A 14,648-nucleotide genomic window follows, 5' to 3' on the forward strand; every position below is an offset into this window, starting at 1 on the left:
GACTGCGAGAACAATCAGTAGGGGCGTTACAACTCAAGGAGTGATTCGTATTCTCAAATCACAGATCCACTGAATGGAATTCTCCGAATTATGCAAACAGTTTCCATGTGGGGCAACTTAGCCGTTCTGCCGTTGTTCCTGCAAAAGAGGGCATTTAATTTGTAGTGCACTTTTTTGTATTGTAAAAGCATTCCCAAAAATGCGAAAGTAACATCACTGCTTAAGGCTTAATGTAAAACCACAAATGAGCACAGCAACGCGTTATTTAGGGTATGTACAAGTTAAACTGTTATCCTCTTCTCAAAACTTCTGGATTGTCCACTTTACTTTTCAACAATCTTATACACTGCGAAGGGCAGTGTGCTTTTTAAACGTTAAAACCCTGCACCGCACCTGCGCTTCGTATCTACTACAGCAACGGTCCACAACCTTTTTGGCACCAGGGACCGGTTTCGTAGAAAAAAAAATTTCACGGACCGGGGGGGGGAGAGTTCATCATTGAGTCTTTCCCCCTTTTCAAAGAAGCTCTCCAGCTACGTTTGTTTTTTTACTCATTGTGGCTACTAGGGGTTAGCTTGAGGGCTTAACAAAACTGAGACAAGTGCGCAGTGCGGGAAAGAGGCGGACCGGTACCGGTCCGTGGCCCGGGGGTTGGGGACCCCTGAACTAGTCTAATTGGAGCAGCACAGCTGTGCAACATCAATATCGCGCTGAAAGGTAAGCGAGTGTTTCACAGCAGGGGTGATGCGAGGGTTAAACGCAGAGCCAGAGCTAAGAGACCGACCGATGAAAATGTCACGCTAGGTTCACGAGTGGACCCAAGAATGGGCAAGTGAAAACACATTGCTTTAGAATGTATGTATGTTGAACTTATTTCGCACTGTACATAGCCAACCGTGCTCATCGGAGGTGCGAATAGGTAGGTAGGTTGTACTGTAGATAGGGATCTTGTATAAATTTATATAACTCCTCTTTGTGAGAATTTTGAAAATCGATATTGCCTGCCTTCCTGTAGCATTCCAGCCTGATGCATGTCCCTGCCTTAACGATTTTTTTTTACAAAAGTCAGATTTTTCTTAATTATGCCAACATGCGTGTCTCAACAAATGCGGCATCTTAAAATGCGGTCACATTTTACTTGCTTCATAAATTCAACTTGTATTGAACTCTACAACTCCCCTACAGTGACAGCACAATCTTCCGCTCTCCATCTTTCTTCACTACTGTGAAAGGCCATTGCCCAGATCTTGAGCTAAAACAGCTTAACGTTTTAAATGAGTGTTTGCTAAAATTCAAATGCTGCAGGATCATATTTAGCATGCAAATTGAGGACTGTTTTATTAGCAATACACAAAATTGGGACATCTCACCGCACATCCAGTCAAAGGCCGCCATGCAAGTGTTTTGATAATTTGCATTTATTTATTAAACCATTCACGTTGCAATTTGGCAATCCTCCGTTTCTGGGCTGATAAACGTGAGACAGAACTCGACCAGAATCTCTTTGTTTAGAATTAAAAAAATGCACGAACAGGCACAAACGTTGAGTTACGCAACAGACACTGCAATAGTCGTGGTACGGTACGATTCACAGGGGTACAAATCAGAACAACGTGGTACAAAACCGGTAAACTGGCCAAGCAACTTGAGTCCCACGATTATTGAAATCTAATACTAATCGTGAGACCAGGTCGTTGGTTGTTGAATGTACCATTTCAGTGGTTGAGCAAAATGTGTTTACTTCAATTTACACTTTGACTTTATAAGAACATTTTAATTACGAGAACCTGAAAACAAATGTAACACATTGTTTCAATGTGGTGAAGACTACGTTTCTCCAAGCAGAATACATAACATATTGTGTTCTTCATTTTAAGTGGCGCCTCTCATCACACCTAGAGAAAATGTGGCATTAAGTTGTGACTCTCTGTCATTGTTATTAATCTCCTTTACCACAAAAAATTGCCGAGACAAAGTAATGGCCACTTAAAACAAAGTGCAGCATCAATAAACCACAGCGTATATCACACAGTACCAGATAAAGCAAGTCATCGTTACAGCAAAATGAAAGCATTTTTAACAAAAGTTGATATGAACCCTGTCCAACGTAAAACACAGTAGTACATATATAATCTGTAAAAGCAGAAACCTTTGGTGTAATCTACACGTGTGTTCAACTCAACAACAAACCATAAGGCGCCCTTATACATCACATTACTTTTCAATTTAAATATTTGAAAAATACTACTTCGCTTACCACAACTGGACGCAACATTTTTAGATACCGCCGCCAGTAGTCGAAATGGGCCAGGATAAAACGGTAACGCCATACCGGCACTTCTCAGAACACCGTACATGTACACCGGCACTTTCTACACGGTTCCTATTCCGATACTGCAATCTTTCTGCACAAGGAAAATGAACATGGGGCTGCTGTAGGACAAATATTTATCATACTGGGAATTCTACATTTCCATTTCGCCTAGGGCCATATGGTCTATTATTAAGCAGGACAGTCTAGACAAACACCAAAAAAGTGCAAAAAAAGGTACATTTAAAATAAAAATCCTAAATTAAAATGGAGGGAAAGCAGGAATCAATATTAGATTTTGATGAGTCTTACTGTAAAACTTGATTGATGGAATATAGGAGCCACGCACTCCCTGCTGTGCCCTGGCTCTAATCGGCCCGTCTCCTTCGCGCTGGTTCTCCCTCGCCCACTTCAGCTGCCCTGCCCTGGCCATCAGCCTGCGGTGGATGCTGCCCCTGCGACTGGCTACTCAATCTGGAGCTGCCCTTGCTCCTGGCCATCGCCTTCGCCCTGTCCCTGGCCTTCTGCCTGCTGCACGTGTTGCGCTGGAGGCTCCACGTGCTGCGCTGGAGGCTCCACGTGCTGTGCTGGAGGCTGCTCTTGGTGGTGGATGGGTGCAGGTGGTGCTTCCGGATGACCGGGAGCTGGAAGAAAAAAAAATAACATACATTCGCAAATTCAAAGGATCCCTTCCCCCCACCAGCTTTAACCTTAACCATTTCACAATTCCGATGACATACGTGCATGTAAGTCGACGTGATGACGTTTACACATTGCACCAGGTACTAATTTAAAGGCTGAGTCAACATAGCAGAGGCCCAGGACGTACGTACATGTCATCAGTTTTTATTCCGATTCCATTGCAACAATGCACGTGTATGTCATCGAAATGGAACCGGAATGAAAACTAAAATAAAATAACTTTATCAGTACCGAGGCTCCCACAAGGCCATATGGGAGTCCGTGTGGGACAGTTTGGCACCAGCTATTGCAGGGTGCGGTCGTGTCGCTAGAGTTCTCTGTGGTGAGTACAATGTCTTTAACAACGGCGTTATGCCTCTAAATAAAATTACACTGAACCGCTTGCACGTTCCGAGCTTCAGCGGCGAACAGGACCCACCCTGCAACTTGGAACGGAAAGGGTAAACAGAGTGTTGGGGCAAGTGCTGTTAGTTGGCACCCATGAAGGCCAGGAGAGCACACGAGAGGGTTGGTGGCCAACACCATGCCCGGATGCCTTTGTCTGCCTCTTGGTGATGTTTACACATTGCACCAGGAGAGGCCCAGGACCAGGTCAGATAATTGTCACTGGTGTTGGCTGTGAGCGGAAATTAGTCAGGTCGCCGAGTTCGAAGCGTAGTACGCTAACCGCTACATTACTGCTACCCACACACATCCACAAGCCCCACACGCACGCACGCAACATTATGTGCTTACAAATACACACAAACGCACACATTTTTCAACGTTTTTCTATGTCCCATTTAAATATGTCATGGGGTCTCATGTACATTAATGTCAGTGCGGCAGTTATCGTGTTTGGTGTACGTGGCACTTGTCTCAATGCCACACTTCAGTGTTAAGACACTGGTGTTTGGTTTATTAGTAATATCATTGTATGGGGTTAAAGAGTTGGACTCTGGCAACTATGAAATAGGCTTCTGTATGTAGGTGCATGTGGAAGATGTTAGGAATTTTATGGCAAGATAGGAAAAGCAACATTTGGGTGTGGGTATGAGTGTGTAATTTGTAGGAGCTGGATTGAACCCATGCTGGCTGTACATGCATCAATAAGAGTGTCTGCGAGTATTTGCACACAATTTCAAAGGCACAATGAAGGTCTGTAATTATTATTTATTTTGAGTTGGCTATGTCGATCTGGTCTCTTAAGTACAGGTGAGGATTTTCTGCTTGAAAGCGATCAATTTTGAGCAAATACTAAAACGCGGTTCAATTTTATGCACAAATCATGAAATGTAAAAATCGACTCTCCATACCATTAAAAATCTTATGCACACACTCACTGAAAGTGGCATTCAGCTTTTTAGCATCTGTTGTGTAGGACTCTGTCAAGAGGCAGATGGATGGGAAAAAAAATGCTCAAAGAATAATTTAATGACCAGACATCAAATCTGTCAGCATGACAAAACCAATTTTTCCCGGATCTCTAAAATTAGACGTGGAATGCCTCTAAGTGGCGTGACTACTGCATGGACGGCAATCCAAAACCGAAGAGACGCAATCAGAACCGCATCAGATAAGAGCCACGGGGGATGTTTATCGTGCACGGCAGCAAAAGAGCTCAGGGCCCCTCATGCCCAGCTGGAGCAAACGATTGCTCTCGTGCTGCGCGCTGCAAGACGGGAGCCAGACGCACGCACAGTCTCAAGTAATATCACGTTACACAAGCACCTACACACGTTCAAATACCAGCATATTTGCGGCGCGGCTTTTGTGAAAGGATATATATCTCCCGTGGACACTTAAATATGGAAGGGGCCTGTTTTAACTGTTAGAGGGGTGTTAGTTGCCATGCAAAGTCACCATGATCTGATGCAAAAGTATGTTTTTTGGGGGGGGCATTTCGTTTGCACATCACGCTTTCAGTGCTTTTATATAGCGCAAGGAGTAACAAATTTAGCAGTTTTGTTATTTCCTGAAATAAAATACAAATAAAAGTTCATTATAAAAAATGAGCAACCAGGTTATATTACTATATATTTGATTACTATCAAAAGCATAACAAAAAACAGCCCTTTGCCAAACAACTGCTGAATAAAGGCTTTCCCACACCATGTCGGTAAGTGGGGGTTTGAAGAAATTTTGACCGCACTTTAGCACATGAGTCAGTGTCGATGAAAGTGGGATATTGTGGTGCCAGCTAAGATATGATTCGGCATAGATGTCAGCTTTGGTCAGAAAATAAAATTCAGGTTGACGAGTCCATAAACATGTTCCAAACAACTGCGTCACCGTTCAAACCGGATTGAAACTAAATCCTCGACAAAATGCATGCAAGGAGTGAATTTGTGTGTGCAGCGATTGAAGAGTCCGTGTTTAAATGCACTCATCTCTGTGCTGCAATAAACAGAGCTTACACAGGACACTGCGGTAGCACACATCAAGCTCTGACGACTAATAATTCAGTGTTCAGCCACTGTGTTTTGAAATTGTGGCTCTTAAACCATAGCAGAAATTCTTTAAAAACAGAACTCTTTGTCACCACCACAAATCATGTCCAAGCTCTTGTCGAAAAAATGGAATCCCAAAACAACCTTCCCCATTTGTTTTTGGGGGGGGTGGGGCAAAGCGGCAGGGGGGGGTTAGTAACAAATACAATATTAATGTCTAGAACTCATTTTGTCAGTAAAAGGTTTCATCACACTTAAACTCTATAAAGGATGATTACGTCAAGCTAAAAGTAAAAGGCTAAGATAAATAAATTGCTGCAAAGTATTATGACTAAGTCAGTGGTTTCCATTTGGGCAAAGTGGAGTCCTTTGTCTCCTGCTTACAACGCTGAGACGATGGTGGATATTCCACATTCCTATGGAAGTGGTGATGGAATCCATATGAAATCCACTGCTGATTTATGATTTAAAGCTTTCGTGACTGCAGGGATTCATATTCTTGGTTCTTTCGGTAAAGTCACGTAGAAGGGAAACAATAAAATAATAAAAATATAAGACAATACAATTCTCACGACGTTTCGACTGCAACACAAGCAATCATCATCAGGTGTGTTGCAGTCGAAACGTCGTGAGAATTTTATTGTTTCCCTTCTACATGACTTTACCGAAAGAACCAAGAATATGAACCACTGCTAATTGTTCGCAAAGCAGCACTTATTTTGTTGACTCCAAAGTCAATCGTTTTGTTTAAACCCCTTACCAGGAGTTGAACTCACAACCTTATGATTGAGTGATGCTTGCTCTCACCACCGAATCACCCTGTGCATTACAGTGCCCCTGTGTACTCTCTAGGGCGTCAAACTTGAGCTACCCTGTCTACAATAATTCAATGAAAGTGCTCAATACTTATTGTATCTTGAAGAATTGTTGCATTTCCTACCTGTGCCAGAGTTATTTTATTTATTGACACAACAACAACTTCGTTCCCATAAAGATAAATCAAACTGGCCAAGAACAGTAATTTCCAGCATCAGATAAAGACCTGAGGAAGCTATTTTATAACTATCATCAGTTTTGGCAGTACACACCCACTCGCTGGATCACAGCTGGGCCAACAGAAACACTCGCGCGAGAACCAATGGTTGGGTAAGGAAATCTCGCCTCAAATTTTGATCTCGTTTGTGGCAGTCAAAGTTATTGGTGTAGCCTTGTGAATTAAACATCTGCCAACAAACTGCTTAATTCCTTTAAAACGTATTGCACTCTCATGAAGGAGAATACAGCCTAACATTTCTACCAATAGCACTCACTCACAGCCCGAGTTATCTTCTGCTCAAGTAAGCATTGAGGCTGTGTCCATATCCTTCTTACAGTCGAGAACCAGTGGCAGAAACTCGAGATTCCAATGTGCGGGGGTGAGGAGTCTTTCCTGAGGACAACCGCTGTTGAATTTCCGGCAAAGTGATGCATGTACTCATTTGATCGATTCGGGAGTCAGAGGTCAGCAACCGAAATAACAAGGAGAGCCATTTTTTCGAATTCGGTAATAAAAAATTAATATTGCGACGTTTCTCTAGTAATTGCAACGAGCTTCATCAGGCGACAGCCAGATTTGTGGAGCAGTTTTAACGACAAATTTATATATTTACGCGCCCTAACCCAAAAACCTATTTTATGGATGATATTGGTTGCGAAAGCCTACGTGTTAGAATAGAGGCGTAGATGTGACGACATCACTTGTGAGCACTTCTTGCACGAAGTGGGGGGGGAGGGGGGGTTAATGAATGCATATAAATTACTATGGGTATGCATTGCCGTGTTGGTTATTTATATGGTAATCAACGTACATTATGCAAACCCATTGTTCTTGTACATCCTGTCGGTTGTGTGGACTAAAACAGCCGTACCAACGGTAATCCCTATTGAAGTATGGTCACCTGTATAGGCACGCATTTAAACAAAGTATAATTTGATGATTCGCTCCCAATTAGCAGTAAGTCTGTAGCTATCCGACCGGTTAAAATGATTATTTCTCTCAATTTCGATAGATGATCTAATTAAGTCTTGGCCGGTAGTAGCTAGCTTTGCACAGAACTTCAACATTATCAAAATCAATTGAGTGTCCTTGTTGGCACGCGTGTTCTGCCACTGCTTACAGATGTATTTGGGAGTACAGTAAAACCTTGGATTGCGAGCATAATTCGTTCCGGAAACGTGTTTGTAATCCAAAGCACTCGTATATCAAAGCACTCGTATATCAGTTGTGATCACGTGACGTTCGGCAGACAAAGCGTATACGTGCTGCTCGTATTGCAAGACCCTCGCTCGTTTATCAAATTAATATTTATTTTAAAAATTTGCTCGTCTCGCAAAACACTCGCAGACCAAGTTACTCGCAATCCAAGGTTTTACTGTATTTAATATTGATTTGGTGTCCTTTTAGTCTCGTGCTGATCATTCATCCTGTTTGTCCAACATAGCATTGCCACAAGTAGCTTCGGTAATACATCTTTTGTCGCAGATATTACTTTCTGTATTCTATGTAACTGTGCCAAATCTGACTCAAGATGTTTTGATTTTCCAAGCGTCTGGCTAGTTTATTAGTTACTCCCACAATACACGGTATTTTAATAGTTTTTATTACTTGGTCAGTTTCAATGCTCGTATTATTTGATTTGGTTTTAACATTCAATGCCCTGTTGATTTGTCCATCATTGTAACCGTTCAAATGCAGCACTTCTTTAACGTGTTAATTTTCACCTCTCAGACTATCACCATCTGGCACTTTCTGAGCCCGATGTATGAGCATCTTCATGAGAGCGGATTTCTGTGTGGGGTGATGTGGTGTGACTGTATTGAGATTAGCGTTAGTGTGCGTCTTCTTTCGATAAACGCTGTGTTATTTTATGACGCATTTATATATTTATGCGATCTAACCCAAAAAAAACTTACATTATGGATATTGGTCATGAAAGCGTACGTGTTAAACTGTAACAAAATATATAACCATCTCTATATAACCATGCATTCATCAATGACATTCAAATGGAATCTTACCTTATTATATAATGCAATGTTAACAATCAGAGCATAGCAAACGAAAGTTTTTGTTTTGTATTTAATGTTCCCTTGATTTGTTGTACTCTTAAGCCTACCTGATATGTGGATGAGGAATTCATGCGCTAAGTTGTACTGGCTACATATATCAGGTGTACTGCCCCACGGCAGATATGGGGGTGTGTTTACACAGGAGCTTCCTGATATGACGGTGTTGAGCTTGGTCACGCGAACAGGAAGTTACGAGTTAAGTCACGAGGCCAGGCAGGAGTGTCGGCCATTGCAAAGAGTACAAAATGGAGGCACAATTAGTGTCTCAGTGAAGACGGGTGCATCTGTTCATTGCGGGACTTGAAGAGGCATTGTCTGTAAGTTCGTTTATGTTCTCATAATACTGGGAATGCTGTTATAATGTTAGGATTGCCGTTACAATGCTGTAAATGCCTTTATAATGCTGTTAAATTGTTATAATGAATATGATGCCTAGTTAAGAACGAAGCCTGCCACTTGCATTATTGTGAATATTATTTGTAGTTGGATAAGTCGCAGCCAAACTTGTGCCCATGTAACTTTAATGCATTCTTGAGAGCAAGGATGAACAAGTATCTTATCCACATTTCGATTTAAAGCTTTCGTGACTGCAATGATTCATCTTCTTTGGTTCTTTCGGTAAAGTCACGTAGAATGAGAATAAAATAATAAATTGATAAAATAAAATAACACAATAATATTCTCACGACGTTTCGGCCACAACACAAGCGGCCTTCATCAGGTGAAGGGACGAGACTGTCTGGTAGGACAGCGCTGGAGTGAAAGAGCCACGTTCAGTGAGAGGAACAAAGCGCCTTGACAAAGGAATTAGCATATAATTTAGCATTGAAATGGCTGAATGATTAGCTTGTGACTCATAGAATTTAGCATTGAAATAGCTAAGTTAAAGCATACACATCCGCAGAGGCACCCCTTGACAATGGAATTAGCATAGAATTTAGCATTGAAATAGCTGAGTGATTAGCTTGTAACTGCTCACAGAAATTGCTACGTTAAAGTCAGAGCATACACATTCACCGAGGCACTTAGTACAAATCAAACAGGAGAATTTAGCATTGAAATAACTAGGCGAATTTAGCATTGAAATAACTGAGTGATTAGCTAGTGACTGGTCACAGAAATGACTATGTTGACGTCAAGGCCTACACATCTGAGCTATTCACAGTACTATATAGTGAACCAATAAAAAACTAAAATATAAATTACCTTAATGTTATCAATAAACTCTATATTCTCCAATCAGCTAAGCTACCAACAATAAGTCGTTATATATCAAGTATAGCTATTCAGTGCTAATGTAGGTGTCTGGTCCATCCAGGACCTATTGTTGAGATTGCAGCACAAGCAATCATCATCAGGTTGTGTTGTTGATTGCTTGTGTTGCAGTTGAAACGTCGTAAGAATTTTATTGTTTTATATTTTTATTATTTTATTGTTTCCCTTCTACGTGACTTTACCGAAAGAACCAAGAATATGATTTGGTAAATTTGCAACACAAGGTCAAAATAAAAACAACGTCTTGGTTGTCAATGCTGATAAAGAGAACCCTAAGAATCAGGGGCGGAGCCAGGGGGGTGACAGGGGTGACATTCTGCGTATAAGTGTACGACACTCGGTCTGGCGGACTCCGTGCAACTGCATTGTCAGAGTGTGTCGCCAACCGATGGCGTCTAGTCCAACAGCCCGACTGTCTAAATCATTCTTGAAATTAACATTTGTTGAATGTCACCCCGGCCTGAAATCCTGGCTCCGCCCCTGCTAAGAATAATGTAGTGCTGCCACCCTACATTCTCAATCACGATATGGAATGAAAAACAAATGTCAAGATGGTCTTATTTTTTAAAGAGTGCAATTTGAATGGGATTTTTAATAATAAACAAAGAGACAAAGACAAATATACGAGAGATTGCTAGCAGCACACAGAGGCCTTCACGAGAGCCACTTAAAGATGCAGTGTAGGCTGGTAAGTATAACCCGGAGGACGTTTGTGGAACCTGCCATCAACGCAGGCCTTTGAAAATGCTTGTCATTTGCCCAGATAAATCCTCAGCTATGCCCACGCATCATTCATGAATATGAATAGACTGTCTGCCATTCTAATCCAAACTTCATTTGTATCATTAACTGTGAGCTTGGCGACTTTTATCTTAAGAGGGTTTCTCTACTTGATTTAAAATGTTTACAAGGGGACTATCCTTTAATGTTCTTAGCATGCGCCTTTTAGATAAATATGTACAGATACTTCTGCCCTCGACATAATGAACACACACGTACGCTTGTGTAAAGACTGTCAGGGCCAGCCTTTTAAGGCACGTTTTTGATAAACTCAATTCTGAGGCGAAAGAGGTGACCTCAGCTTGATTTTCGTGGAGCCTTGTAGTTACTACTGGACATCTGTAAAAAATAACTTAACAGCTCATCGGATTCCTCCAGCCTAAATAAATATTCTGATACTTCTGAACCCTGTCAAATAAATTCACTGTGTTGTTTAGCACGTGTCGTGACGGGTATTGCAAGATCCGACCATGTCTGTCCAGTGCTCGCTGAGCTGCATTGGCTTCCGGTTGCCGAACGAACACATTATGAGGTCGCACTCGTTACACACAAAGTGTGTATGCCACAAATGAACCACGATAACTTGTGGATCTCATCAAGGAGCATAAACCATCACGTGAACACCGGTCATCCTCGCAGTGGCTTGTGGTTAGCTTATTGAACAAAAATGGTCACTGCATTGTGCGCTTTCAGATGCGCTTCTGTAGCCATCTGGAAAGCGCTTCCTTCCGATACTAAGAAAGCACTGGAGCTACGCACTTTAAAATCTAGATTGAAATACTAATTTGTTCAGAACTGCTTGTTGTTATGTTTAATTTTGTTGTCCTTCCCCTGCACCTCCAATTAGCACGGTCAGCTAAGCTACGTACGGTGCAAAAGTAGTTTTACATACACACATAGCTGAGATGTACACAGCCCGTGGTTGGGGACAAAAATGAGGATGAGAAGGGCTAAAGCACGTTTACCTTGAGCGTGTGGGTCCTCTTCTACGGGGTGTGGCACATCCCCCAAGCTGTTGGGTTGTCCTGGAGGTGGCAACCGCCCTTGCTGCTGCTGTTGCTGCTTCTTATTCTCCATCTGTTTCACCGCCTCCGTATAGGGAAGCGTATGATCAAGGGGGGGTCAACAGATCATTTTGCGAAAATCATTGCTGACATTTCAACGCTTCATAGTACTCACAATTGCTTCACAGAGATAATGTCTTAAACTCAGCCGACACTCTTTGAGCTCAGATGGCACATCTACTTGATTACGTTAACGTACTGAAACTTTTTCAACTCCTTCCACGGCTAGCATCTGCTGAACCTACCTAAACAGAGCCAGGGTCAAAGTGTATTTCGACCATTGGGGAAGCACTCAAATCTGTTGGCAGCACATAACTAGAGCAAAATAAACGATATTCCAATAACAGGGTCCAGTTTATCCACAATATGGTGACTGTTGTCTTCTCACTTAGCTGATTATTCACCCTGAAAGGTTAATGGGCTGAATCGACCCCCCAACCAAGGTTAACATTTCTGACTTTGATTGTTAGTTCAGAACTCTATCAATGGTACCACCAGTTTGCATTAATTTACATTGAGATACTTTATCTTCAAACTTAGAAATCAGAAAAAATAGAACCTGGGAACAACAGAAAAGATTTGTGGCTCCATCCCATCCAATCAGGAAGACCTTGAAGAATTACAGTTACTGTATAATAACAGCTTATGGTGTGGGCTTTTTAACTGCATGGGATAATAGTTTGGGGGGGGGGAAAACTCCCACTTTGTTAAAAATTCATGTTTCATAAAACGCTGTGTGCATTCCATCCACATGGTGATTGCAGCAATTTCAGTCGTGTGTTTTTTTTCTTCTAAAAACCAATGCTGGATTTAACTGCAATAATACAGCAGCCATGTGTTAACCTCGTCAGGCCTGATTATACAGGCACGCAAGTGATGGTGTCGACCTGACTGAAATCGGGTTCGTTCTCAGCCAAAAAGTGCCTTGAAACCGACTATGAATAGACATGGAAGGGTTACATCAACATTGATTTTATTGATTCATGAAAGTGTTTTTGAGTTGTACGAATACTCTCCAACACACCGCCAGTAGTGGACTTCTGAAGCAGTGGTAAATTTAGCATCTTTGATTCATATAACAATTTTATAAATTGCCTGTGTAGGATGGATGAGGGTTTACGACACATTTTTACACGACCTAACCCAAAACCAACAATGAATCATATTGGTCGTGAACGCCTATGTATAAATATTGCTTATAGTATCACATGAACAACAACACTGAAACGCATGGAGTTGGGTATATAAACCATGCATAAAACATATTAATAATCTGGAGAGCCACTAATTTAAACTAATAACTCATTGAAAGGAAAGTTCATGCAACTTTAAAATATAAGTGCTGTACTACTATTGTTACAGATTGTTGAAATGATATACATAAATAAAATATTAAAATACAAGTTGTGAAATTCAACAACACGATTTCGCAGTCGTGTTGCATAGCTCTGATGTGATTTGTTGTTCTGGAAGAAGCTCTCCGCACATGGCGCGAAATACGGGGCACCGTGTCAAACAACACACGCGGTAATAACCCGAAAAGACATCAGAAAGTTAACTCAACACAGGATTTAGCAGCGATTATTATGATTTGAATTTATTTTTGGGTTAGCCCACAATGACTTGGACAATTTGAGTCCAAAGTCCCTTCACCACCTGACAGCCAAATGAATTAAGTTGCCACGTGTACAAGCATTTGAATGCGGCAATTATTATTGTTTCAGCTCACCAGGTAACGTTTAAGAAAAAAATGTCTACAAATCTAGGGATTTATAAATTATATATGGCATTTCACTTGAAACTGCATCCAGTATCTTGAAGAAAATCCAGACTAAAATTCAAGAAGTCAGAATAACTGCATCATCAGTAGCTATAGAATTGTTAAAATAAAATTGATCGTTGAGTTTCGTCGCTCCGGCCTGAGGTAGGCCCATCTGGTCGCAGTACCTGCTGGTATTCCTTGCGCTTGCCCTCCAGCTCGTTCTGCTGCTTGCGCAGCTCCTCGTGCTGCTGCTGCAGCTCGCTGGCCTTCTGCTGCAGCTGGGTCTCCTGCTCCATAAGCTGGTGCTCAAAGTGCTGCAGCTCCTCCTCAGTGTACACCTCCATCTCGTCCACTGTCTGCTTGGCACGCGAAAGAAGGGGAAGCGCAACGAGGTTTAGTTGCGTTCACCTCCTAACAAGAAGGGGCCTGACACATTCAAATAATGCCAGCCTGTTGGGGCCTTCACTTGGTGTGGCGCCCCTACAGCTTTGGATTGGTGACTAATGATGATTATTGTGATAAAGCTCTCCCGTGCTATCATCATTCCTCACAATGCCGCAAAACAAAAATCCACCTCTCCCTTCTGCACTTGAACTTATCTCATTGCTCCCTTTATTCGGTGACTGTCCTCTCGGGCCTCTTCTCTTGTTTGAGCTCCAATCTGTCACCAGCCTTTCCCGTCGGCAATCATCAACATCCAGTGATGTGTCCTGCCCAAGCCCACTTTTCTAAATGGTCAAAATGTACGATTTCAGAACTAAAACCTTCACAAGCACATGCAGGTGTAAAGCAGAAATCATGTCTGTCATTCATTACATCCATTTATTTTACGTATTAATTAAGGTATATACCGTGTAGACACTTGAAAAATGGTATTCAATCTTTCCTAGACCTCTAAATGCATACCTGGGTATGCTATGCTAAAGTTAGCAATGGGGAGACAAAGTTAACCAATCGTGTTGCTAAATACCATTTCATATCCTGTTCCAGCCTCAATAGGAGCTTTCTAATAGCAACTTCCCTGGCAGCCTATTGGGTTAAATTGGCGTGATATTTGAAAGTAAAATGTATGTTTGGCTGTAAAAAATTTTTTTACAGACATTTCCTATTAAACTTTTGGCAACAGGCACAGCTGGTGTGTCACATCACAGAGTGCGGATATGGTGGTGGCGTCGTGTCTATTTGGACAGACATTCAATGCAGGAAACCAGACACAG

The 14,648-nt window shown here is 41.8% G+C and overlaps 1 protein-coding gene across 2 annotated transcripts in view; it reads right to left on the reverse strand.

The window, feature by feature from the left end:
* Positions 1–1,402: 1,402 nt before the first annotated feature.
* The window catches only part of LOC116939882 (nucleobindin-2), a 111,381-nt gene continuing 98,135 nt past the window's right edge, over positions 1,403–14,648 (reverse strand). The window contains exons 11-13 of one of the 2 annotated variants that reach the window (XM_032948861.2): positions 13,617–13,787; positions 11,571–11,682; positions 1,403–2,955 (exon numbers count right to left, since the gene is read on the reverse strand). In XM_032948861.2, coding sequence (XP_032804752.1) covers positions 2,777–2,955; positions 11,571–11,682; positions 13,617–13,787 — 462 coding nt within the window. In that variant the 3' untranslated portion in view covers positions 1,403–2,776. Of the gene's footprint in view, positions 2,956–11,570; positions 11,695–13,616; positions 13,788–14,648 lie in introns of both variants that reach the window. The other variant, XM_032948860.2, reaches the window with a different exon arrangement.

The sequence above is a fragment of the Petromyzon marinus genome, chromosome 7 (assembly GCF_048934315.1).
Source record: "Petromyzon marinus isolate PM22_M1 ecotype Great Lakes invasive population chromosome 7, UKy_Petmar_22M1.pri1.0, whole genome shotgun sequence".
NCBI lineage: Eukaryota > Metazoa > Chordata > Hyperoartia > Petromyzontiformes > Petromyzontidae > Petromyzon > Petromyzon marinus.